The sequence below is a fragment of the Thunnus albacares genome, chromosome 18, assembly GCF_914725855.1.
Source record: "Thunnus albacares chromosome 18, fThuAlb1.1, whole genome shotgun sequence".
Lineage (NCBI taxonomy): Eukaryota > Metazoa > Chordata > Actinopteri > Scombriformes > Scombridae > Thunnus > Thunnus albacares.
Genome location: NC_058123.1, coordinates 1,938,294 through 1,965,063, shown reverse-complemented (window position 1 = coordinate 1,965,063; position 26,770 = coordinate 1,938,294). Strand labels below are relative to the sequence as shown.

The following is a 26,770-nucleotide window of genomic DNA, read 5'->3' as shown; positions in this document are numbered from 1 at the left end:
CGACTGAAGTGCTCTCTCCCCAGCAACACCTGCATCTTTCAGCTTTGGAGCCAAAGCCTTCTCAGCCTGTCTCATCTACGGATTCACCAGCTAAGAAGCACAACGCCACAAAGCATCTCTTCCTTCATGGACTCGGTAACAACTGGGTATAGCCTAGCAACACAGTGAAGCATAGTACGGCTAAGCAAGAATGTTTAACTCAAACAATGTACTGTATGTGTATTGATTTGGTTAAGGTTATACATTGAACTGTTGTTGTGATGTCCCTGTTGCCTATAGTCAGGTTACTGCATAGCCACACCGCTAGGTTAATGTTAGCATGTTTAACACATGTTACATCCAGTAACTAGGCCTTGCATGCAACTAACCTCGTTTTAACCTGGCACCTTTAGCCTACACCAATTGGTCTTAAACAGAGAACCACACAGTTAAGAGGTTTAAAACACAGTTTATCAGCCAAATTGTTGGCACGCCATGTGCTCAGTCACCAGGTGACTGCAGCCATCTTCCCCACACACACACACACTCACACTTGTATATAGATACCCTTAGCTAGATTAGTATTGTGTGTTTTGCTTTTACCCTTTGTTAAATAAATGCTTTTGGATATACCTGTTGTCTGTTTTAATGTTGCACATGAATACGTTTTGCCAACCTCTGCTCTGTAAAGAACTCCAAATCCTTCAACCATAACTAGCTATTGATATGGTGATTTTGTTTATAGTTATTAAGTTAATTATTAATCAAAGTTCCAAATTCATAGGTTAGTACACTTTGAGACTGAAGTGGCTACCTTTTTTCCCTGACTTTAGGATGGTGCCCTGTTATTATTAATTCTTATTAATAATTGTATTGATTTTAATAATTAATAATTATCTTGATAATCATTAGGCCTAATTATTGGTGATAGCCAAACTTGTAGCCAAGGCCCAACACTGATATCCATAAAATGTCATCTTTAAGTAAAAGAAGTTCAGATGTTTCACATGGTGTGAAGTAAGTGACAGCTGAAGAAAACGTCATTATTTCATGTAATGTCATGTAACATAAGCATGAACTGATAGATGTCACAGGGATAAAAACTGTACGTGGAAATAAGAACGTCAAGAAGAGGAAGTTGTAGAGTTATAAAAAGAAAAGCCAAGAGAGACTCGGGGTTCCTTTTTCTTTTTGTGGGACCCTCCTTTACCTCAGGCCTTTTTTTGAGATCTCCTTTTCTGAGTCTCTTTCAGAGTCATCATTTGAGGTCTTTTTTTATTTCATTTTTGCTTTTTAACTTTTACTTAAATTCTTGTACTTTATTTTTGCCTTATTTTACTCATTTTGTAAAAACCAAATAAAACTGGTTTGTATTTTTATACACTCCAACCAAAGTTCTTGACTCGTGCTCATCTCTGAGGTCTTCTGGTATCTTCGTCAGGTAAGCAGAGCGCCTCCCTTGGGATAAGCTGACATTAGTCTTAAATTTATTTAGATTATAAATTATGGTGATTTTTGCTTAAGATAAACTTACAGTGTTTATTGAATAACAGAAGTGTAAAAGATTAGATTTAATGATTGAGGTTAACTCACTACACATGTGATAGAGGTATGATTTCAGTGTAGAGTTAGGTTAAAAAGTTTATCTGTAGGGGTTTAATTGGCTAAACTGTTAGGGCTCTGAATCTGCCCTATAAAACCAGGCGAATGCCCCCAACTGTCAGAGTGGGTCTCCTCCAGTTATGACCTGTTAGAAGGCTCTTGGAGTACTTTCAAACCTCCAGCACATATTTGCACTGATACACTTCGTTGTGACCTGGCTGTTAGGAATCCTGACTAAATAAGCCCAACAACAGCTGGTGATTATAGACGCCAGACTGAATCTGGTTCCCTAAGCAAGGCTTGGATGGTCTCATGTCTAGATTTTGGGAACTAAGTTCAATACTTCAGTCAGAGGTAGAGGACAACCGTTCCTTACCCACATCAGCAGGGGGCAGAAACTATTACATACTTTTACTGCAATACTTTAATTACATCAAGCTCATAATACTCATGTACTTTTACTGTAGTAGTATTTTTCATGCAGGATTTTTACTTGTAATGGAGTATTTGTACTTTGCTGTATTGCTACTTTTACTGCAGTAAAGTATCCGAGTACTTCTTCCATCACTGTTGGTCTTTGCATTGATACATCAAGTAAAAAGTGTATCAATGAATTGTAATGCAGGTTAATGAAGAGTAATCCAGGTTCATTATAGAGTAAATGAAAGTGTGTCCATAATGACATAATGTGAAGTATTTTAGACAGAGAACAAGAATAAATGTGATGACATCATTCTCATTTGTGTCGTTGGTGTAACGTGATGTAATATGTGATTTTGTGTTTTTAATCAATTATATTGATAAAGGCTCAGTAAATATCTTGATCACTATTCTTTCATCAAGTGTAAGAATTCTTATAATGCAGTTTGTTGATGTTAAAAAGCTTCAGAGACTTTAAATGTGTTGACTGAGTGAAAGGAGGCAGAGCTGATGTGCTGCTGTGTGTTTCAGGGAGTCATGTGGAGGTTGGTGCTGACGGTCAGTCTGCTGTGCTGCAGCTCTGAGGGCCAAGTGACCTGCAGAGATGAGAACAACGGTGAAGTGGACTGGTGAGACAACACTTGCACGTCTACCAGGCAGCCATGTTGGTTTGTCCTCTAAGAAAACAATAAAACACAGATTAGTTGGTCCAGCAGCAGCAGATGTTTGCTGTCTGTCCTTCAGCATGAAACCACACAAGTTAAAGTGACACAAACAGTCACAATCAGCCAATCAGAGCAAACTTAGACACAGTTCATTCAGTTCTTAGCCTCGTTAGCAGCGTCTCTATAGATGTCTGTCGCTCCGTCACTTCTCAACAACTATTGGATGGATGATCAGTGATCCTCTGACTGTTCCTCTACTGCCACCATGAGGTTGACATGTTCACAATCACAATCAGCTTTTAAAGGATGTTTAAAGCATCATTAACTGAACTGTCAACAACATTTCACATCAGTCCATCCAACAGTCGTTGAGATATTTGAGTCTAAAGCAAAGTTATGAGCCGACAGACTGACCTCACAGTGTGGATGAAACTAGAAGAAACATATCAGTAAAAACACTTAAAACAAGGAGTCCTGGTTCATAAATAAGCTCTGATTAATGACCGGCTGATGCATATGTGGGTTTACAGTAAGCAGGTTACTATAGTTCATGTATTTCTCATCTGCATGTAAATATACTGATAAACAAACAGTTGAATGTTTTATAGGTCAGTTAAAGTTATTAATGTCTGTTTGATCCTGTAACTGCCACAGTTCAGAGTCTCTGTTATGTTCTGATTTCTGTCTTCTCTGACTGTTTCCTCAGGTACATCTTATACAAGACACCAGGTATTCAACAGATGGATGGTTTGGATTATATTTACATTTATCCAGATGCAAATGATGAGGCAAAGTCTCTGCGTAACAATAAAAAGATCAACGATCCTAAAGGCGTCCTGGCAAACACCCTGCAGCCGCTCTTTAATCCAGTGAGTATTATTTTAGAGACTCAGCCACCTGTTACTATTTTTTCCAGTAATTGATTGTGCTCTCTGTACATCATCAGTCAATAACACCTTAATATGCTCCATTCAAACACAGTAAAACCACAGAGTAACACAGACAAATAAACAGCTGAGTTTCCATTTTCACAATGACAGAAAGATCATTTTCAGTGCACTACTACTGTAAATGAAAGATAAGTGGAAACAAATGTAAAGTTAATGTCTTTCATGAAAGGTCGACTCAGTTTTGTTCTGATGGTCGGGGTCCTGCTTTAAACCCACAGAGGACACAAGCTTCTGCAAATGTCTCTTCTGTCTCTGACATCAGTATCATAGAGAGCAAAGTGACTCATCTATAAAAATGTCTTGATCTTCATAACTTCTCACTTAAACTCTGTTGATCTGATTGGCCAGCGGTCTGCCTGTCGTCAGGTTTGGATCTGATCCACTGAAGTTAATCTGCTTCAAACTGATGCCCAGCAGCATAGTTACCATGGTGATCCATCCTGGTTACCATGGTGATCTACCCCAGTAACCAAATAGTAAAAGTGAGCCAGCTTCATGATAGTAGAAAGTCTGAATTGAACCCAAAGATAGCAGGTTAACCTTCATCTCTGTGTTTTCTTAAAGCAGCACATCATTGCAGACAAGTTGTGGTTGTTTCTCTGCTCAACATGTGACGATCAACAGATCCAGAACACTTTAAAAAGTTGTGTCTTCTGTTTTCACTCACAGCCACAAGACTTTGGATACATCAGCTACAATGATGGGGTCCCAAAGGGTTATTCTGCTGCTCCTTCTTCATTCGGTCACAGTAAAGGTAAACAGAGAAAGCTTCTCTCTCACAGGGAACATGTCTTTCTGTTCTCTGCTGATTTACCTTCAATAATCAGACTTCAGATTTGTCCAGCTGGTCCATGACCTTCTGTTTGGGTCATTTGGGGTTCAGCTCTGTCAGTCTGGTGTAGCTGCTTCAGATGAGCTGCTGTCTGACTGTTCATGTTCACAGGGGTTGTGATGGTGCAGAAGAACCGCAGAGGAGTCTGGCTGTTACACAGCACACCAAAGTTCCCTAACGATAGAAAGCCAAATAATTTCTGGCCTGACAGTGGAGCAAGTTACGCTCAGACATTCATCTGTGTAACGTTCAACTACAACCAGTTTGAACATATAGGTAATCCATCTTCATATTTACTGTGTATTATTCTTAGTGTTTGGATAGAATGTTACTATAAATGTGTTTGTCTTAATGTTTTCAGGTGAACACCTGCAGCTTATCAGAGCTTTCCCATTTGATTATCATATTCCATCAGACTTTCATAAAACGCTTCAGGAAGTTACAACCATGAACACCAAAATCCAGAGTACTCACGATCCTACGTTCCAGCCGCTGACATCCAGTGAAGGGAAGGAGTTTTACAGCATTGCTAAACAAGTGTCGAGTACAGTAGAGGGTGAGTTTCCTTCATGTTTCTGTTTAAGCTGTTGGGATGGGTATCATCACTACTACCAATTCAATTCAGAAAACTTTATTCGTCCCTAAAGGGTCAACATGAGACAAGAAAACATAAATACATGCAGACATTTCATTTACACACATAAAAGACCATCTGAAAATACTTCAGTCAGAGAAGACACAAGTTGACATGAATTCAGTTTTATTTGATAATCTTTGGCATCAACCTCGTCAAATAAATAAATAGCCCTATAAATAACATCCAATCACAGAATTTGTGGCGTTTGAACTCATATCCACAAATTGAAAATGCATCTAAAAACAGGTGGAAGCACATCTATAGTCTCAGCTTTTAGAAGAGTATTTCTGACAGATGACCAAAGCATCTTTTCCACGCTACAGTTTTGGATAAAATATGTTTTGGAGCAGGTTATGAATAAATTCCTCTTGTACATTGGCTGTAGCAACTCCCGCCCTTCAAAACATCATCCAATAGATTTCAAGTCCTGTTCAACCAACTACCCAATGACAATCATCAGAACAAAAGATGAACGACTGCATTAGAAAATATCTGGTTCTTTAGTAAATCAAAACTACAAGACCTATGACATAATAACTGAAGGAGAGAAGTCAACTACGACTCCCAAGGTGCATTTCAGCAAGAAACAGCCAATCACAGAGCTTAAAATTCAGTCAGCATCAGGGTCGCTACCAGAAACAAAGTGCAAATAATGCAAACTGGTGTCAGAATATAAACCAGTAGGATCTTTACATTATCAGGAAAGTCCTGAGTTTCTGTGTTCAGTCACATCGAGGAGATCAATTAAAGAAAAAGTTGAAATGAGAAAACAAGATGAGGAAAAACACTTCCTGAAGCAGCAGCTCCTCACACTTCACAACTCTACTCTAAGTTGATCATATATTAGGGGTGTAATGGTACACAACCCCGGTTTTGGGATGACAGGAGAGAAAAAGAAAGGCAGAAAATAACATTTTGGTTCTTTATTTTAAAAATAAACACATCCAAAAATGGCTCAATGGCTGTAACTATTACTGACACAGTTTACTTGGACGGTTCAGTATGAATACTGTCTCACCACAGATGTGATTAGTCTGTGTAATGTGGCTCCTGTTGTTGTTGTTGTTCTTGCAGTTGGAGATCTTTACTACAGTATTGCAGTCGACCAGAAAGTCAACAGTGATGTGAATGTGCAGACCTGGGGCCGCCAGAAATACCGAGATGGTTCCTTCTGCCCTACAAATGGGAAAAAAGTGGAAAATATTGAATCTGTAAAAACTGGTTTGGGTGATTGGGACCCTGGCAATGATCATTCAAAGTGGTGTGTAGCTGTGGATCAGAATAAACCCTGGACCTGTATTGCTGATGTAAACAGAGCAAAGTCACAGTATGAGAGGCCGGGGGGAGCGCTGTGCGTTAAAGATGCAGAAATAACAAACATATTCAAGAGCTTTGTCAAGAGTTTCAAGGAATGTCAAAATCCAGGACAAAAACGTGATGGCCCAAATGTAGTCATTGGAGTCAAACAGAAAAAATCCAAACCGGGTAAATAAATGATTAAATAAAGTTGACTCTGACAGTGGAGCTCACTCTTCATCCTGTTGAATCATTTTTTAAATGTTGTTAGATTCTGTCAAACATACGGTGGTAAAATGTTAGATGGTCTGATAGAGTTCGTTAATCACACAGCAGGATTGGCTGATGTTGTGTTGAATGATGATCTGTAACTCTGTCTGTACTGAGTGAAGTTTCTCCATCAGAGGAACCAAAGTGTTTGTGTTGGATGAATTCAATAAAATCTGACAGAAACACCTCGTTGTCATTGTGATCATCATGTTTGTGTTCAGTCACACAGCTACAGAGCTCTCCCCACTTCACCCACTGAAAAGATGAATTCATCAAGTCCTGAGTTGAACTTATGTGCAAACAACCTTTAAATATCTGGTATTTTGGCCTTTTTTGACTTAATTTGATAAATACTGAGTTTATTTTAAACATATCTGACATTTTATTCACCAAAAGTTGTTTAGATTTCTCTAAATCCATCTTTCCTTACAGCCAGATTCCTCTCTGTCCTCCATCAGGCTGTTTCTGAAGATATTTACATAAAATCTGCATTATTAATGAGCTCCTACTCTGATTGGCTGGAGGTGTGACTCCCACCTTCAACCTCAGCCAATCAGAATACAACCTAATGAATGCAAACTGAGGTTAATCAGTAAAACTGAAACATGAGACACAAACAGCTTCAAGTTAAGTTTGTAGATTCATGTGAAGGAAATTTAATATAACTTGTTGCCGTCTCAGTTATAGTTTGTAGTTGAGCACTATAATACACTTTAAGTACTTGAAGTCTGCACAGTTTAAACAGTTTATTCTTCTTGTAATATCAGTTCAGTCTGCTCAGGTTTCCTTCAGTCCACATCAGTTGTGGCTCCATCTAGTGGTCACTACAGAAAACATCATTATCCAGAGTTGATCTAATATTCTTCAGGATATGTTCATTATGATGATGTGAGCTGTGTTTTCTTTGAGTCTCTGTCAGACTTGCTGCTCAGAATAAAGTCAAACAGACATTTAATGAACAAAGTTCAGCAACAGACTTAGAAAGCAGCTGATGATCCAGTGAAGACACTCTGAGCAAACTGGTTTAATCAAGATCACATTTTATTCATGATTCATAGAAAAATGCATCAAGCAGGATATGATTTAATGTAGAATAACACAATAACTTTCACATCATATTAATCTCATCACAAAAGTTGAAAAAAAAGTTGTCTGACCTCAGAGTCTCCAGTCTTCAGTGTGGACTCTCGAGAAAATTACACAGAAACGTCACTCCTGAAACCTGCCGCTTGTTGTAGCTCAGCAGAAGCTTTCTCAGATGGGTGGATAAGCTAAGATTTTATTCATGATTCACAGAAAAATGCATCAAGCAGGATATGATTTAATGTAGAATAACACAATATACTGCAATCACTAAAAAATAACTTGTTAGAAAATAAAGAACATGAATGAATACAAGTTTTCCCACATGGCCTATGTCATGTGAAATACTAAACTAATCATTACAAGCTGTATGATTCAAATACACGTGAAGAAAATCTCATCAAACAGAAGCAAATGAGATTTCATGACTCCACTCAAAAACACAAACATCAGAAAGTTGGATTCACGTCCAACACAGCAGAATATTTCTACGTTCTGTAACATCGTCTGAACAAACGCATTCAAATGAGAAAATCAATCATGTGTATCAGTTTCTATATGATGTCAGTAACATGTTACTGTCCCTCCACCAGTTTACTGACACTTCTGTCTGCATGAGTCACTTCAGAAAACATCTCAGCCTCGTATTGACTGAAACACATGAGGAAAACATTCAAATCATTCAAGTGAAAGAAGCTAAAGAAACATAATGTGTGTGTGTAGAAGATGATGTGACTGGTGTTTCTCTGTAACAGCAGGGAGGCTGTTGTACTCCACATGAAGCACCAGGGGGCGTCTTCACTCCGTATTACACCTGAGCTGTTAGCTGTGTTCACTTCTTCTCTGCTCTTTATGCTTCATTCTTGACCTCAGAAACAGCAGCTGATGAAAACTGTCTCAACTCAAGGTCCACTTACTCGCTTGTTCTGGAGCTTTTTCGACTGTATCACATGGTCTTCATCAGCAGGTTGAGTTTGTTCAATTGTTACAAAGCTGGAGGACTTCTCATCCATGCTGGTTTAAACACTGAGACTGATGTGCTGCTGTGTGATACGGTTGAAAGGTCCAAAACAAGAGAGTAAGTGGACCTTGAGTTGAGATAATTTTGTCAATTATTGCAGTACAAATATGTATAAACCAGTTTTTGCTTTAAATTATGCAGTTAAAGTTTGTACTTTGTACTAACGTGAAGTTATACAAGACATTCGCTGGCAGATGTTGAACCTCACTGGAAATAAATTTTAATAACTTTGTTTGACTTTATTTTTTTGTTTTGTTTTGTCAAAAATATTCATTAACAACCTTTTTTCACAATAAAAACTCAACTAAAACTCAACTAAAAGTCACCTTTGAAAAAAGAGATCTATACTGAAATGATTTACATTTTTCATCAACACAATGATCATGTGACAGACAGACAAATGGACAAATAACTTAATAACTGTTTTAATACAAAGTCATATTAAATGAGCTGCATGCATGTGTGGAATCACATCATCCCTCTAGTTACTGAAACTGTTTCCTCTGCAGCAGCTCAGTTTGACTGTTTTACATTATTATTGAACTGCAGCCCTGTTCACACCAGAGCTTCATTCCACTTCCCTTAAACTGCATCCATGTTTCCCTCACCTGTGTCTGAGTCCCTCCCACTCAAGGAGAGAGGAAATGAGGAAATTATTATTATTTTGTATTTTTATTTCTTTTTATTGAGCATAAGGAAAATGTACAGAAGAAGATTGGGAATAGCTATACATGATGAAGGATGGAATTAAATCAACAATGGTTGAAGTGATGTTACAATACATTCAGGTAATCATAGCACACAAAGAGGTATCACACCGAAAATCAAGAGAAAGGAAATATTTCTTTACAAACAAAAAAAAACAAAAACTGATAAACCTATAGGAGCACAAGAGAGCAACATAAGAGACATTAAAAAAGCAAGGGATGCCATATAGATGTATATAATTTCTGAGCTTTAAAGTTAATTTTTCCCATATTTTTCAGTGACTTAAATTAGTCGGTAAAGTTATGCATGAACACAGTGAAAGAGGAAGTGCTGCCATTCCATTTACAAGTATGTATATGATATTTGACCAAAATAATTACAACATTAACAGGATCTGAAATGTTTGCATACAAGTTGCCCATAAAATAAATAATGTCATTACAAGTAAACAGAGGTATGTTATCCATTATTAGTATCAACCAGTTATGAATATTGGTCCAAAACTAGTTGGTGTATGAGCATTTAAAAAATAAATGTCTGATGGTTTCAGCCTCTAAGATTCAAGGATCCACTTCAACTTTAAATCTTTAGTGAAGAAAATCACTAACATGATATATTGCTGATACTATTTTGTGAGTTTGTTTGACTTTAGGAACAATAAGACATGATAAATAAAATGAAAGAGGGAATGTTTGTATGAGAGGGTCAGTCTATAACCTATGAAAATGACCTGGAACCTTATGATCATCTAAACAGCATTTATTCTATAATCTCCAATATTTTTTCAATTATTTTACATAGAAATTCAGCCGACAGCAGGCAGACCATAAATCAGCTGACTGGTCAAACTCGTTCACATCTCATACCAGAGATAAAGAAATTCAAATGAAGTTAGATTATTTTTATTCAGTGTAATTCTGTTTATTTTGTATTTAGTATTCAGGAGATGTCTTTAAGCTTTTAGCTTCCTGCCTCCTGCACAGATGTTTATTTACTTTAAATTAATATGTAGCTGAGTATATGCAGGGAAAAGTCTGTTTTGTAACATATTTGTGAATGACTTTGTGTGCATATCAAATCTTTGAATATTTTATTAAACCTGTATTTTGTAATGTGCAAAAAAAATAAAGGAATAAAGTAAAACACCAATCAGTAGTCAAAATGCAAGAGGACAGGAGCAGAAATAGACATGATATCATTTATCTGTCAAATATTCAGACTGTCAGACATCACATCTGTACAGAGGACAATCTTCATGTCACAATTGTTAACAAAAGTTTGATGTTATTTCAGTTCATAATACTGACGAGAATGAAATAATGACATCATGTTCATATTGTGTCTGTCTGTAATATTTGATTACTGAATGTTTTCTTTCTCTTTGGCTGATCAAAGGTCATCAACACATCTGAATTCTTTGTACAGATTTTGATTTTATTAGTCTGATTGTGTACAAACTGAAAATGAAGAGTTTCTAAAACCCAACCAGTCCAAGCAGATGGGGCCCACCTAAAATCCGGTTCTGCTTGAGGTTTCTTCCTGTTAAAGGGGAGTTTTTCCTTGCTGCTGTCACCAAGTGCTTCTGATGGAGGAATGTTGGGTCTCTGGAAATTAAAGAGTTCGGTCTACACCTGCTCTATGTGATAAGAGCCCTGAGATAACTTCTGTTGGGATTTGGCGCTATAGGAATAGAACTGAATTGAACTGAAATTCAATTGAATTGAACTGTAGGACTGACAGCAGGACCCTGTTCTTATGGAATAACCTCCCATTGACGTCAGACAATGGATAAAACTGGATAAAACTGAACAACTGGTTGATGCTTCAGAAACCAGGACTGATTACTGGAAAATGTCCATCTTATAACTCATCTTTGCTGCTCTGATTCTCTGGATAAAACTGAACATGCTCCATTAACTGGTTGATCCTTCAGAAACCAGAACTGATCCAGGAAAGACTGTCTTTGCTGTTAGTGCAGCAATCTCATGGAATAATCTGCAATGTTGCCTAAAAATCTGCGTGTGACTGCTTTCACTGAGCCTACACACTGTATACTGTCTGATTTCTGTTTTTCTCAGGTGTCTGTTCATCCTTGTTACTTTGTTCTGTAATATCATTTAACTGTAAACAGGGCGTTACTGTAAAAGAGCCTGAATGCTCAGCAAACCTGCCCTGTGAAAATAAAGGTCATCTTAAATAAATACCATAGAATCTGATCTGTGTCAATAACAATTATAACATCACACAGTAAATATGTAATTAGAATTATTACCTGTCACGGGTGTATGTGTATGGGACAAATGGGACGAGGACACAAATACAGACACGAAAGACTAAGGACAGGTTGAGGAAAAGGGGCTTTAATAATCAGGCTTACAGGTCAGTAAGGCGCAGGCAGTCCAAAACAGGCAAACAAGTCCAAAGAGGCAAAGCAGGCAGGTCACAAACAGGTGGAAGGTCTAAACCACAGAACAGCAGGTTCAGTTTCTTTAGGACATGGTTTGGTTACTTTGGCTTTAATTGCTTTTATACTTTTTAACTATTTAAGTTTTTGTTGTTTTTCTGTTTGTGTGACAGACAGACGGGCATATTTTTGTAATGAAGATGAGGTGTGGATATTATCTGAAGACACAGATATCACAGTGAAAGCTTCACAACAACAACTCAACACACAACCAGACGCTGCTGGTTCCTGATGTTGCATGACGACCTCAAAAAGTCTGATCATGTCTCTGAAATCACATGACAAACATCACACACAAACAGCTACTGGCAAAGTTTGACACGTGGCTTTAAAACGTCTCCTTATCATGCTGCATGTCAGAGGGAAATGTTGTTCTCTTTACTCCATTATGTTCATTTGATGGTTGAGGGCAGCTGTTTCACAGTTTCAGTTCAGGGTGTGTTTGTTTTTTACAGTTTTCACACATTTCTCTCTACTATATATATTATATTTATACATTTGAGCTCATCTATATCATACTTGATGTCGTCTTTTTTACGTTATACACCTGAGTAGGTCCTCAACTAAAATGGAAATAAACTTTTTGACCTTTTTATTTGTCCTTTTTTCCTATTTTTTAAATGTAGAAGTAAGAAAATGTAGAAGGTTTATAACTGGTAACATGCATTTCTCCATATTTTATTCCACATTTTCAAATGTCTTCACACATTCAGCACAACAGAAGTCACTGTGCACTAAACTTTTCATTGTTGTGACACAAAATGCATTCAGTGGGCACATCTTTCAAAGAATAAGAACTGTTGTCTCACTCAAACTCAACCATCACCAAACCTCTGTGCATTTACACTCTACTTTGCACATTCTACTATTGTCCAAACTGGTAAATTTACATTCAAAACCAACGTAAAACAAATTACTGTATCATTTCTCATTAATGTCTGTTACTGCACTGAATATACTGTAAGGTAACACAATCCATACATAAGACATGTTGTGATGGAATCCTGGTTCATGATAAATAAATGAATAAATAAATAAAAGATAGAGGGATACATGTTGTGATGCTGTCTGTTTTTAGTGTTTTTTAGGTCAGTGTGTGATGAGCGATAAAGTTTAGTTTCTCTCTGCTGTCAGAGATAGAAAACAGAGACAGATCCTAACAAGTACAGGTTCAGTGTAACACAGAAAACAAAAGAAAAGAGAATCTGTTGGACAGGTGAGGCTGAGACAGAGACGCACTTCCTCCTACAATGTAAAACATTCAAAGACATAAAGAACATTTACTTTAACAAGTTCAACTCAAAGAGCTTAATGAGCTCTCAACATTAAAACTACTCAAACACACACACACACACACACACACACACACACACACACAGTGTGATGTGATCTGTTGAAATGTAATTATTATCAAATATTCTTAACTGGGGATTCATTTCTATATGGCTGCTGTATCCCTTCATCCTTCCCTAAAAACGCACACACACACACACACACATAGGATATACTGTATATAATTAATATATATTAATCTTAATGTGTTAATGATCTGCAGGTATGGATGAAGTGTTTTGGATGTGAGGTGAACTTTTACTGCAATACTTTAACTACATCAAGCTCATAATACTTATGTACTTTTACTGCAATACTTTAACTACATCAAGCTCATAATACTTATGTACTTTTACTGCAATACTTTAACTACATCAAGCTCATAATACTTATGTACTTGTTAAAAGTTTCACTATATGTGGATGAGACAAACTCCACTCAAGCCTACTTTATTTAATTTTAATTAATGAAAAATATAACATAGTTTAATGTCTTGCACCATAAGTGCAGAACTTGCACAATTTGAGCAGTTGGTGCTGAGCTGGATCTGAACCATCAAGAATGACTAAACAAACACAAACAAACATCAGAAACATAGAAAATAGTTGTGAAACTTGAGGCCAAAGGAGAAGCTGCGGTTTTCTGCATCTAGCAGATATCCCTAAACTGTCATCTTTAATGTAAAAGAAGAAGTTCAAATGTTCCACATGTCAGCGTTCAGCTGGGTTGAGATCTGGTGACTGTGAAGGCCATAGTATATAATTCACATCATTTTCATACTCATCAAACCAGTAGAAAGTACAATATTTCCCTCTGAAATGTAGTGGAGTGGAAGTAGAAAGTAGCATCACATGGAAATACTCAAGTAAAGTACAAATACCTCAAAACTGTACTTCAGTACTTGAGTAAATGTACTTAGTTACTTTCCACCACTGAAGGCCAACACTAGTGAAACTTTAACTAATTAGATTAATTAAAGTCAAATTGTTTCCTTCAGAAGTAATAATTTGATTCCATGTTCTTGTATTTTCCTCTTGTCATGTTTCTTTTTGACAACATTATCTCATATAATGTTGGTGTGATGAATAAAACTTCACAGACAATAAATCCAGCTGGTTTGAAATGACGGCACATTGTGACTCCACATCCTACAGTCTGAACTTAAAGCTGTCAGCTCTCTGTTGAACAGTAGAGATCCTGTTTCTACATACAATTTAATACATGCAGTATATTAGGTATATATGCACCAAATGCACATTGTACAATATCAAATTTAACACAAAAGACAGGAAATAAAAAGAAAGAAATTCCATTTCAAAACTCATCAAATGTTTTCTCAGCAGCAGGAAAACTGAGGATCTTATTTTACAGTGTTTATGAAGTATTTTAAAAACTGTTGAATTTGAGCTAGAAAGCTAACATAACATTACAGTTTGTAACAGTTGGTAACTCACTTTTGTCTTTGCGGGGTTCATTTATTCAAAGTGTTCACAGTTTTCTTTACTAACATGAGGCTCAGCACAACAGTTCACCTCACATCCAAAACACTTCATCCATACTTGCGGATCAATAACACAACATTAAGATTAATATATATTAATTATATACAGTATATCCTATGTGTGTGTGTGTGTGTGTGTGTGTGTGTGTTTTTAGGGAAGGATGAAGGGATACAGCAGCCATATTGAAATGAATCCCCAGTTAAGAATATTTGATAATAATTACATTTCAACAGATCACATCACACTGTGTGTGTGTGTGTGTGTGTGTGTGTGTGTGTGTGTGTGTGTGTGTGTGTGTGTGTGTGTGTGTTTGAGTAGTTTTAATGTTGAGAGCTCATTAAGCTCTTTGAGTTGAACTTGTTAAAGTAAATGTTCTTTATTTCCTTGAATGTTTTACATTGCAGGAGGAAGTGCGTCTCTGTCTCAGCCTCACCTGTCCAACAGATTCTCTTTTCTTTTGTTTGCTGTGATGTTTTGTGTCGTCCTTGTTGGATCGGCAGTTTGTGATCACAGAGTCTGTACTTGTTAGGATCTGTCTCTGTTTTCTATCTCTCTATCTCTTCACAGTTTTCTTTACTAACATGAAGCTCAGCACAACAGTTCACCTCACATCCAAAACACTTCATCCATACCTCCGGATCATTAACACAACATTAAGATTAATATATATTAATTATATACAGTATATCCTATGTGTGTGTGTGTGTTTAGGGAAGGATGAAGGAATACAGTAGCCATATTGAAATGAATCCCCAGTTAAGAATATTTGATAATAATTACAACGCTCGCCCCCACAGAGCGGGGTTTATCAGAGACCACCTCCAGAATTTGGGAGTGGAGAGGATGGAACGGCCTGCCAGCAGTCTTGACCTCAACCCCATTGAGCACTTGTGGGATCAGTTTGGGCGTGCTGTTCGTGCCAGAGTGACCAACACAACTACGTTGGCTGACTTATGACAAATGCTGGTTGAAGAATGGGATGCCATCCCACAGCAGAGTGTGACCAGGCTGGTGACCAGCATGAGGAGGAGGTGCCAGGCTGTTGTGGCTGTGTATGGTTCTTCTACACGCTACTGAGGCTCCTGTTTGTTAAATGGATAAATTGTTAAATTGCCAATATGTCTTGTTTCTTCAAACTTCAATCATCCAATCCACCAAACACCAAATAAGAGTAAATGGCAGAATAAGCTGTTTGGCATTGGCAGAGAAGATTTGGCAAATTTTTCAACCCACATACTCAGCTCTGCTGCTCATCCCACAAATGCATGTTCCTTACAAATGTGGCACCATTTCAAAGGGAAATAAACAGGCTTTCCAATGGTATAAGATTTATTTCCCAAGAAGCGTTGTTACAACAAAGACATAATCTACCAAACACAAATATCCTTACTTTTTGTGCTAAGTTTACATATATACATGACAACAAGCCCAAAGTGTGTGAGAGCAGCAGGTATCTGAGAGCCTGTCCATCCGTTAATAAGTCCCTCTGGAAACAACCTGAGAGCAGCTTCAAATAGCCCATAAACAAATCACACTGATGTCCAACAATAATTAGATTAATCACTAATTAGTAATAAATAATTTAACTACATCAAGCTCATAATACTTATGTACTTGTTAAAAGTTTCACTATATGTGGATGAGACAAACTCCACTCAAGCCTACTTTCTTTAATTTCAATTAATGAAAAATATAACATAGTTTAATGTCTTGCACCATAAGTGCAGAACTTGCACAATTTGGGCAGTTGGTGTTGAGCTGGATCTGAACCATCAAGAATGACTAAACAAACACAAACAAACATCAGAAACATAGAAAATAGTTGTGAAACTTGAGGCCAAAGGAGAAGCTGCGGTTTTCTGCACCTAGCAGATATCCCTAAAATGTCATCTTTAATGTAAAAGAAAAAGTTCAAATGTTCCACATGTCAGCGTTCAGCTGGGTTGAGATCTGGTGAGTGTGAAGGCCATAGTATATAATTCACATCATTTTCATACTCATCAAACCATTCAGTGACCCCTCGTGTCCTGTGAATTGGGGCATTGTCATCATGGAAGAGACCACTCCCATCAGGATAGAAATGTTTCATCACAGGATAAAGCTGATCACTCACAACCACTTTGTATTGATTAGCAGTGACTCTTCCCTCTAAGGGGACAAGTGGACCCAAACATGCCAGCAAAATGCCCCCCACAGCATAACAGAGCCCCCAGACCTCCTCACTGTAGGGGTCCAGCATTCAGACCTGGACCGGTTTTTCCTTTAATTTGTCACCAGTCTATATAAAAACCTAACACAAAAAGTAAGGAAATGTGTGTTTGGTAGATTATTTCTTTGTTGTAACAATGCTTCTGGGCAATAAATCTTAGACCGCTGGAAAGCCTGTTTATTTCCCTTTTAAATGGTGCCACATTTGTAAGGAACATGCATTTGTGGGATGAGCAGCAGAGCTGAGTATGTGGGTTACACCTGTGAGCATGGGCCCTGCTACAGTGATCAGTAGGTGTCTGCTCCAAGAATTAGCATGCCACGTTTGACTGATCTGGATTGGGCCCATACAATAGGGCAACTTCAAGCTGGTGTTCCACAAGACCAAGTTGCGGCATTATTTGGAGTGAGCCCTAGTACCATCTCCAAAGTGAAGGCCAAGTTCCATATAACGGGGGATGTCAGAGAAGGGCCGCAAAGTGTGCGTTCCAAGAAGACAACAACCCAAGAAGACCGTTTCGTCACCCTGTCAACACTGAGGTACCGTAGGCTGTCTTCTACAGATTTGCAGTCAAGGTTTGCAGGACGATATGGCTGACAGCTCTCTGCCCAGACAATCCAGACAAACAGACTGCACGCAGCCAATCTCCAGTCTCATAGGGCTGCCAAGAGGCCTGCCATGACTGCCCTTCACTGTCAGGCCCGTTTGCGCTGGTGTCGGCAACACATGCACTGGAACCTGAACATGTGGAGGAACGTTATGTTCAGTGATGAGTCCAGATTCTGCCTACAGCAGTTGGATCATAGGGTCAAAGTGTGGAGAAGACGCAGAGAACGCTATGCTGATTGCTGCACCGATAGAGTAACATCTTTTGGTGGAGGCAGTGTGATGGTGTGGGGCGGCATCTCTCTCACTGGAAAAATGAGGCTTGTCATCATTGGAGGCAATCTCAATGCAGAGAGATATCGAGATGAGATACTGCTACCAGTGGCAATCCCATATCTCCACAGTCTGGGACCGAACTCTATCCTCCAAGATGACAACGCTCACCCACACAGAGCGAGGTTTGGGAGTGGAGAGGATGGAGGATGGTCACTGAATGGTTTGATGAGTATGAAAATGATGTGAATTATATACTATGGCCTTCACACTCACCAGATCTCAACCCAGCTGAACGCTGACATGCGGAACATTTGAACTTCTTCTTTTACATTAAAGATGACAGTTTAGGGATATCTGCTAGATGCAGAAAACCGCAGCTTCTCCTTTGGCCTCAAGTTTCACAACTATTTTCTATGTTTCTGATGTTTGTTTGTGTTTGTTTTGTCATTCTTGATGGTTCACCTATGGTGCAAGACATTAAATTATGTTTTATTTTTCATTAATTAAAATTAAATACAATAGTCCAAAGTAAGCTTGAGTGGAGTTTGTCTCAGCCACATATATTGAAACTTTCAACAAGCACATAAGTATTATGAGCTTGATGTAGTTAAAGTATTGCAGTAAAAGTACATAAGTATTATGAGCTTGATGTAGTTAAAGTATTGCAGTAAAAGTACATAAGTATTATGAGCTTGATGTAGTTAAAGTATTGCAGTAAAAGTACATAAGTATTATGAGCTTGATGTAGTTAAAGTATTGCAGTAAAAGTACATAAGTATTATGAGCTTGATGTAGTTAAAGTATTGCAGTAAAAGTACATAAGTATTATGAGCTTGATGTAGTTAAAGTATTGCAGTAAAAGTACATAAGTATTATGAGCTTGATGTAGTTAAAGTATTGCAGTAAAAGTACATAAGTATTATGAGCTTGATGTAGTTAAAGTATTGCAGTAAAAGTACATAAGTATTATGAGCTTGATGTAGTTAAAGTATTGCAGTAAAAGTACATAAGTATTATGAGCTTGATGTAGTTAAAGTATTGCAGTAAAAGTACATAAGTATTATGAGCTTGATGTAGTTAAAGTATTGCAGTAAAAGTACATAAGTATTATGAGCTTGATGTAGTTAAAGTATTGCAGTAAAAGTACATAAGTATTATGAGCTTGATGTAGTTAAAGTATTGCAGTAAAAGTACATAAGTATTATGAGCTTGATGTAGTTAAAATATTGCAGTAAAAGTACATAAGTATTATGAGCTTGATGTAGTTAAAGTATTGCAGTAAAAGTACATAAGTATTATGAGCTTGATGTAGTTAAAGTATTGCAGTAAAAGTACATAAGTATTATGAGCTTGATGTAGTTAAAATATTGCAGTAAAAGTACATAAGTATTATGAGCTTGATGTAGTTAAAGTATTGCAATAAAAGTACATAAGTATTATGAGTTTGATGTAGTTAAAGTATTGCAGTAAAAGTACATAAGTATTATGAGCTTGATGTAGTTAAAGTATTGCAGTAAAAGTACATAAGTATTATGAGCTTGATGTAGTTCAAGTATTGCAGTAAAAGTACATAAGTATTATGAGCTTGATGTAGTTAAAGTATTGCAGTAAAAGTACATAAGTATTATGAGCTTGATGTAGTTAAAGTATTGCAGTAAAAGTACATAAGTATTATGAGCTTGATGTAGTTAAAGTATTGCAGTAAAAGTACATAAGTATTATGAGCTTGATGTAGTTAAAGTATTGCAGTAAAAGTAGTGGTTTGGTCCCTCTGACTGATATATTATTATATATGACATCATTAGATTATTAATAGTGAAGCATCAGTGTTAGAGCAGCATGTTACTGTTGTAGCTGCTGGAGGTGGAGCTAGTTTACACTACTTTATATACAGTTAGCTAGTTTAGTCCAGTGGTTCCCAACCTAGGGGTCGGGCCCCTCCAAAGGGTCAGCAGATAAATCTGAGGGGTGGTGAGATGATTAATGGGAGAGGAAAGAAGAAAAAACAAAGTTCTGATACACAAATCTGTTTTCAGTTTTTGGACTTTTTCTCTAATCTTTGATTTTTGCTGAAATATTGGATCATTTGAACATTTATTGAAATGAAAGCATGTGAGAAGTTTAGAGGGAAAAATCACTATTTGGTGGAGCTGTTAACAACTCATAGACATGTGAAATGTGACCCCGACTACACACTGCTTTTTGTAAGACGTCAAAAGCCAAAAAGGTTGGAAACCACTGGTTTCATCTTTAACAATGTGTTGTATTTTAAAAGCTTGTTATATTATCCATTGTGTCAAATCTTCATCTGAAAAGTAACTAAAGCTGTCAAATAAATGTAGAGGAGTAGAAAGTACAATATTTCCCTCTAGCTAACATAACATTACAGTTTGTAACAGTTGGTAACTCACTTTTGTCTTTGCGGGGTTCATTTATTCAAAGTGTTCACAGTTTTCTTTACTAACATGAAGCTCAGCACAACAGTTCACCTCACATCCAAAACACTTCATCCATACCTATGGATCATTAACACAACATTAAGATTAATATATATTAATTATATACAGTATATCCTATGTGTGTGTGTGTGTGTTTAGGGAAGGATGAAGGGATACAGTAGCCATATTGAAATGAATCCCCAGTTAAGAATATTTGATAATAATTACAACGCTCGCCCCCACAGAGCGGGGTTTATCAGAGACCACCTCCAGAATTTGGGAGTGGAGAGGATGGAACGGCCTGCCAGCAGTCCTGACCTCAACCCCATTGAACACTTGTGGGATCAGTTTGGGCGTGCTGTTGCCAGAGTGACCAACACAACTACGTGGGCTGACTTACGACAAATGCTGGTTGAAGAATGGGATGCCATCCCACAGCAGAGTGTGACCAGGCTGGTGACCAGCATGAGGAGGAGGTGCCAGGCTGTTGTGGCTGTGTATGGTTCTTCCACACACTACTGAGGCTCCTGTTTGTTAAATGAATAAATTGTTAAATTGCCAATATGTCTTGTTTCTTCAATCATCCAATCCAGCAAACACCAAACAAGAGTCAATGGCAGAATAAGCTGTTTGGCATTGGCAGAGAAGATTTGGCAAATTTTTCAACCCACATACTCAGCTCTGCTGCTCACCCCACAAATGCATGTTCCTTACAAATGTGGCACCATTTCAAAGGGAAATAAACAGGCTTTCCAACGGTATAAGATTTATTTCCCAAGAAGCATTGTTACAACAAAGACATAATCTACCAAACACAAATATCCTTACTTTTTGTGCTAAGTTTACATATATACATGACAACAAGCCCAAAGTGTGTGAGAGCAGCAGGTATCTGAGAGCCTGTCCATCCGTTAATAAGTCCCTCTGGGAACAACCTGAGAGCAGCTTCAAACAGCCCATAAACAAATCACACTGATGTCCAACAATAATTAGATTAATCACTAATTAGTAATAAATACTTTAACTACATCAAGCTCATACTACTTATGTACTTGTTAAAAGTTTTACTATATGTGGATGAGACAAACTCCACTCAAGCCTACTTTATTTAATATTAATTAATGAAAAATATAACATAGTTTAATGTCTTGCACCATAAGTGCAGAACTTGCACAATTTGAGCAGTTGGTGCTGAGCTGGATCTGAACCATCAAGAATGACTAAACAAACACAAACAAACATCAGAAACATAAAAAATAGTTGTGAAACTTGAGGCAAAAGGAGAAGCTGTGGTTTTCTGATGTTGGGACTACATGTGGACCACAGTTTACCACATGTTTCAAGACTCCAAGAAACCTGAGCCCTGGGGGTTCATACCTAAAGTATGAAGCTCCTCCCATGGATCCAGGTTATCAAAACCAGAGTTTCCCCTGTTATCTGCCTCTCTTTCTCTCCTCCATCTGTGGCTGGAGCAGCTCTTTTTTTCTCCTCCAGCTGCGGAAGGAGCAGCTCCTTGCTCTCTTTCTCCTTCAGCTGCAGGAGCAGCTGCTTGCTCTTTCACATCTCCAGCAGCTGCTGTAGCAGCTCTCTGCTCTCTTGTGTGGCCTGCTCACGGCAGACATACACAGTCTTTTCTTTACGGCAGAAGACACGAGAGCCTGCCTAAGACTCAGAAACTAAGTTTCTTTGTGCCAGCAGCTACCACACAAGTCTGCTGGCTAGTTTAACAAGTACAAGAGCCGTGAAACAGAGTTAGCTTGCTGCTAACTCCAACAAAGGAGTGACCTGGGCCTTCTGACCTGAACGACTGGAGTGCTCTCTCCCCAGCAACACCTGCATCTTTCAGCTTTGGAGCCAAAGCCTTCTCAGCCTGTCTCATCTACAGATTCACCAGCTAAGAAGCAGAACGCCACAAAGCATCTCTTTCCCTCCATGGACTCGGTAACAACTGGGTATAGCCTAGCAACACAGTGAAGCATAGTACGGCTAAGCAAGAATGTTTAACTCAAACAATGTACTGTACATGTATTGATTTGGTTAAGGTTATACATTGAACTGTTGTTGTGATGTCCTTGTTGCCTATAGTCAGGTTACTGCATAGCCACACCGCTAGGTTAATGTTAGCATGTTTAACACATGTTACATCCAGTAACTAGGCCTTGCATGCAACTAACCTCGTTTTAACCTGGCACCTTTAGTATACACCAATTGGCCTTGAATAGAGAACCACACAGTTAAGAGGTTTAAAACCCAGTGTCACAAACTTTGGTTCAGGCAGCACATGTGGTTCAAGACACCACATGGTCTGGCCTTTTATCTCTGTAGTTCCCTTTATCAGCCAAATTGTCGGCACGCCATGTGCTCAGTCACCAGGTGACTGCAGCCATCTTCCCCACACACACACACACTCACACTTGTATATAGATACACTTAGCTAGATTAGTATTGTGTGTTTTGCTTTTACCCTTTGTTAAATAAATGCTTTTGGATATACCTGTTGTCTGTTTTAATGTTGCACAAGAATGAGTTTTGCCAACCTCTGCTCTGTAAAGAACTCCAAATCCTTCAACCATAACTACCTATTGATATGGTGATTTTGTTTATAGTTATTAAATTAATTATTAATCAAAGTTCCAAATTCATAGATTAGTACACTTTGAGACTGAAGTGGCTACCTTTTTTCCCTGACTTTAGGATGGTGCCCTGTTATTATTAATTCTTATTAATAATTGTATCGATTTTAATAATTAATAATTATCTTGATAATCATTAGGCCTAATTATTGGTGATAGCCAAACTTGTAGCCAAGGCCCAACACTGATATCCATAAAATGTCATCTTTAAGTAAAAGAAGTTCAAATGTTTCACAGGGTGTGAAGTAAGTGACATCTGAAGAAAACGTCATTATTTCATGTAATGTCATGTAACATAAGCATGAACTGATAGATGTCACAGAGATAAAAACTGTACGTGGAAATAAGAACGTCAAGAAGAGGAAGTTGTAGAGTTATAAAAAGAAAAGCCAAGAGAGACTCGGGGTTCCTTTTTCTTTTTGTGGGACCCTCCTTTACCTCAGGCCTTTTTTGAGATCTCCTTTTCTGAGTCTCTTTCAGAGTCATCATTTGAGGTCTTTTTTATTTCATTTTTGCTTTTTAACTTTTACTTAAATTCTTGTACTTTATTTTTGCCTTATTTTACTCATTTTGTAAAAACCAAATAAAACTGGTTTGTATTTTTATACACTCCAACCAAAGTTCTTGACTCGTGCTCATCTCTGAGGTCTTCTGGTATCTTCGTCAGGTAAGCAGAGCGCCTCCCTTGGGATAAGCTGACATTAGTCTTAAATTTATTTAGATTATAAATTATGGTGATTTTTGCTTAAGATAAACTTACAGTGTTTATTGAATAACAGAAGTGTAAAGGATTAGATTCAATGATTGAGGTTAACTCACTACACATGTGATAGAGGTATGATTTCAGTGTAGAGTTAGGTTAAAAAGTTTATCTGTAGGGGTTTAATTGGCTAAACTGTTAGGGCTCTGAATCTGCCCTATAAAACCTCCAGCACATATTTGCACTGATACACTTCGTTGTGACCTGGCTGTTAGGAATCCTGACTAAATAGGCCCAACGACAGCTGGTGATTATAGACGCCAGGCTGAATCTGGTTCCCTAAGCAAGGCTTGGATGGTCTCATGTCTAGATTTTGGGAACTAAGTTCGATACTTCAGTCAGAGGTAGAGGACAACCGTTCCTTACCCACATCAGCAGGGGGTATCGGTTGTCTGTAGGCAGAAACTATTACATACTTTTACTGCAATTACTACTTTAACTACATCAAGCTCATAATACTCATGTACTTTTACTGTAGTAGTATTTTTCATGCAGGACTTTTACTTGTAATGGAGTATTTGTACTTTGCTGTATTGCTACTTTTACTGCAGTAAAGTATCCGAGTACTTCTTCCATCACTGTTGGTCTTTGCATTGATACATCAAATAAAAAGTGTATTAATGAATTGTAATGCAGGTTAATGAAGAGTAATCCAGGTGCATTATAGAGTAAATGAAAGTGTGTCCATAATGACATAATGTGAAGTATTTTAGACAGAGAACAAGAATAAATGTGATGACATCATTCTCATTTGTGTCATTGGTGTAACGTGATGTAATATGTGATTTTGTGTTTTTAATTAATATTGATAAAGACTAAATATCTTGATCACTCTTCTTTCATCAAGTGTAAGAATTCTTATGATGCAGCTTGTTGATGTTAAAAAGCTTCAGAGACTTTAAATGTGTTGACTGAATGAAAGGAGGCAGAGCTGATGTGCTGCTGTGTGTTTCAGGGAGTCATGTGGAGGTTGGTGCTGACGGTCAGTCTGCTGTGCTGCAGCTCTGAGGGCTCAGTGACCTGCAGAGATGAGGGAGACAACCCAGTGGACTGGTGAGACAACACTTGCACGTCTACCAGGCAGCCATGTTGGTTTGTCCTCTAAGAAAACAATAAAACACAGATTAGTTGGTCCAGCAGCAGCAGATGTTTGCTGTCTGTCCTTCAGCATGAAACCACACAAGTTAAAGTAGCACAAACAGTCACAATCAGCCAATCAGAGCAAACTTAGACACACTTCATTCAGTTCTTAGCCTCGTTAGCGGCGTCTCTATAGATGTCTGTCGCTCCGTCACTTCTCAACAACTATTGGATGGATGATCAGTGATCCTCTGACTGTTCCTCTACTGCCACCATGAGGTTGACATGTTCACAATCACAATCAACTTTTAAAGGATGTTTAAAGCATCATTAACTGAACTGTCAACAACATTTCACATCAGTCCATCCAACAATCGTTGAGATATTTGAGTCTAAAGCAAAGTTATGAACCGACAGACTGACCTCACAGTGTGGATAAAACTAGAAGAAACATATCAGTAAAACACTTAAAACAAGGAGTCCTGGTTCATAAATAAGCTCTGATTAATGACCGGCTGCTGCATATGTGGGTTTACAGTAAGCAGGTTACTACAGTTCATGTATTTCTCATCTGCATGTAAATATACTGATAAACAAACAGTTGAATGTTTTATAGGTCAGTTAAAGTTATTAATGTCTGTGTTTGATCCTGTAACTGCCACAGTTTACTCTTCAGAGTCTCTGTTATGTTCTGATTTCTGTCTTCTCTGACTGTTTCATCAGGTACATCTTATACAAGACACCCAAAAATCCACAGCTGACTGGTTTGGATTATATTTACATTTATCCAGATGCACAGGGTAGGGCTAAATCTCAGCGTAATGACCAAAATAAAAACATCGCCAGTCCTAACGGCGTCCTGGCAAACACCCTGCAGCCGCTCTTTAAACTCAACCAAAATAATCCAGTGAGTATTATTTTAGAGACTCAGCCACCTGTTACTATTTTTTCCAGTAATTGATTGTACTCTCTGTACATCATCTCTCAATAACACCTTAATATGCTCCATTCAAACACAGTAAAACCACAGAGTAACACAGACAAATAAACAGCTGAGTTTCCATTTTCACAATGACAGAAAGATTATTAAGTCCAGCACTGCCAATAATACATTTAAATAACTGAAGCATATTTCAATTCCATTTTTCATAATTGTGTAAATATATAACTCACATTATTATTGTCAAAACTAAAACTCCAGCCAAATCATTTTCAGTGCACTACTACTGTAAATGAATGTGGAAATAGTTAATGTCTTTCATGAAAGGTCGACTCAGTTTTGTTCTGATGGTCGGGGTCCTGCTTTAAACCCACAGAGGACACAAGCGTCTGCAAATGTCTCTTCTGTCTCTGACATCAGTATCATAGAGAGCAAAGTGACTCATCTATAAAAATGTCTTGATCTTCATAACTTCTCACTTAAACTCTGTTGATCTGATTGGCCAGCGGTCTGCCTGTCGTCAGGTTTGGATCTGATCTACTGAAGTTAATCTGCTTCAAACTGATGCCCTGCAGCATAGTTACCATGGTGATCCATCCTGGTTACCATGGTGATCTACCCCAGTAACCAAAAAGTAAAAGTGAGCCAGCTTCATGATAGCAGAAAGTCTGAATTGAACCCAAAAATAGCAGGTTAACCTTCATCTCTGTGTTTTCTTAAAGCAGCACATCATTGCAGACAAGTTGTGATTGTTTCTCTGCTCAACATGTGACGATCAACAGATCCAGAACACTTTAAAAAGTTGTTTCTTCTGTTTTCACTCGTAGCTAAAAAACTTTGGATACATCAGCTACAGCGATCAGCCTCCAGAGTATATAAGGAAGAGTGTTTCTCCTTCATACGGTCACAGTAAAGGTAAACAGAGAAAGCTTCTCTCTCACAGGGAACATGTCTTTCTGTTCTCTGCTGATTTACCTTCAATAATCAAACTGACTTCAGATTTGTCCAGCTGGTCCATGACCTTGTGTTTGGATCAGTTGGGGTTCAGCTCTGTCAGTCTGGTGTAG

At 37.9% G+C, this 26,770-nt stretch overlaps 1 protein-coding gene and 1 long non-coding RNA gene across 2 annotated transcripts; both read left to right on the top strand.

Annotated features, from left to right (window-relative positions):
• Positions 1-1,174: 1,174 nt before the first annotated feature.
• LOC122968972 (deoxyribonuclease-2-alpha-like) lies at positions 1,175-26,770 on the top strand. The gene is made up of 4 exons (XM_044334523.1): positions 1,175-1,420; positions 2,533-2,630; positions 25,487-25,670; positions 26,531-26,770. Exons 2-4 carry the CDS (start codon positions 2,539-2,541, stop codon positions 26,768-26,770), a joined length of 516 nt encoding a protein of 171 aa, XP_044190458.1. The 5' UTR covers positions 1,175-1,420; positions 2,533-2,538.
• On the top strand, positions 4,344-4,920 carry LOC122968193. The gene is made up of 3 exons (XR_006398770.1): positions 4,344-4,370; positions 4,560-4,724; positions 4,810-4,920. It is a non-coding gene; the product is annotated as an uncharacterized LOC122968193 (long non-coding RNA).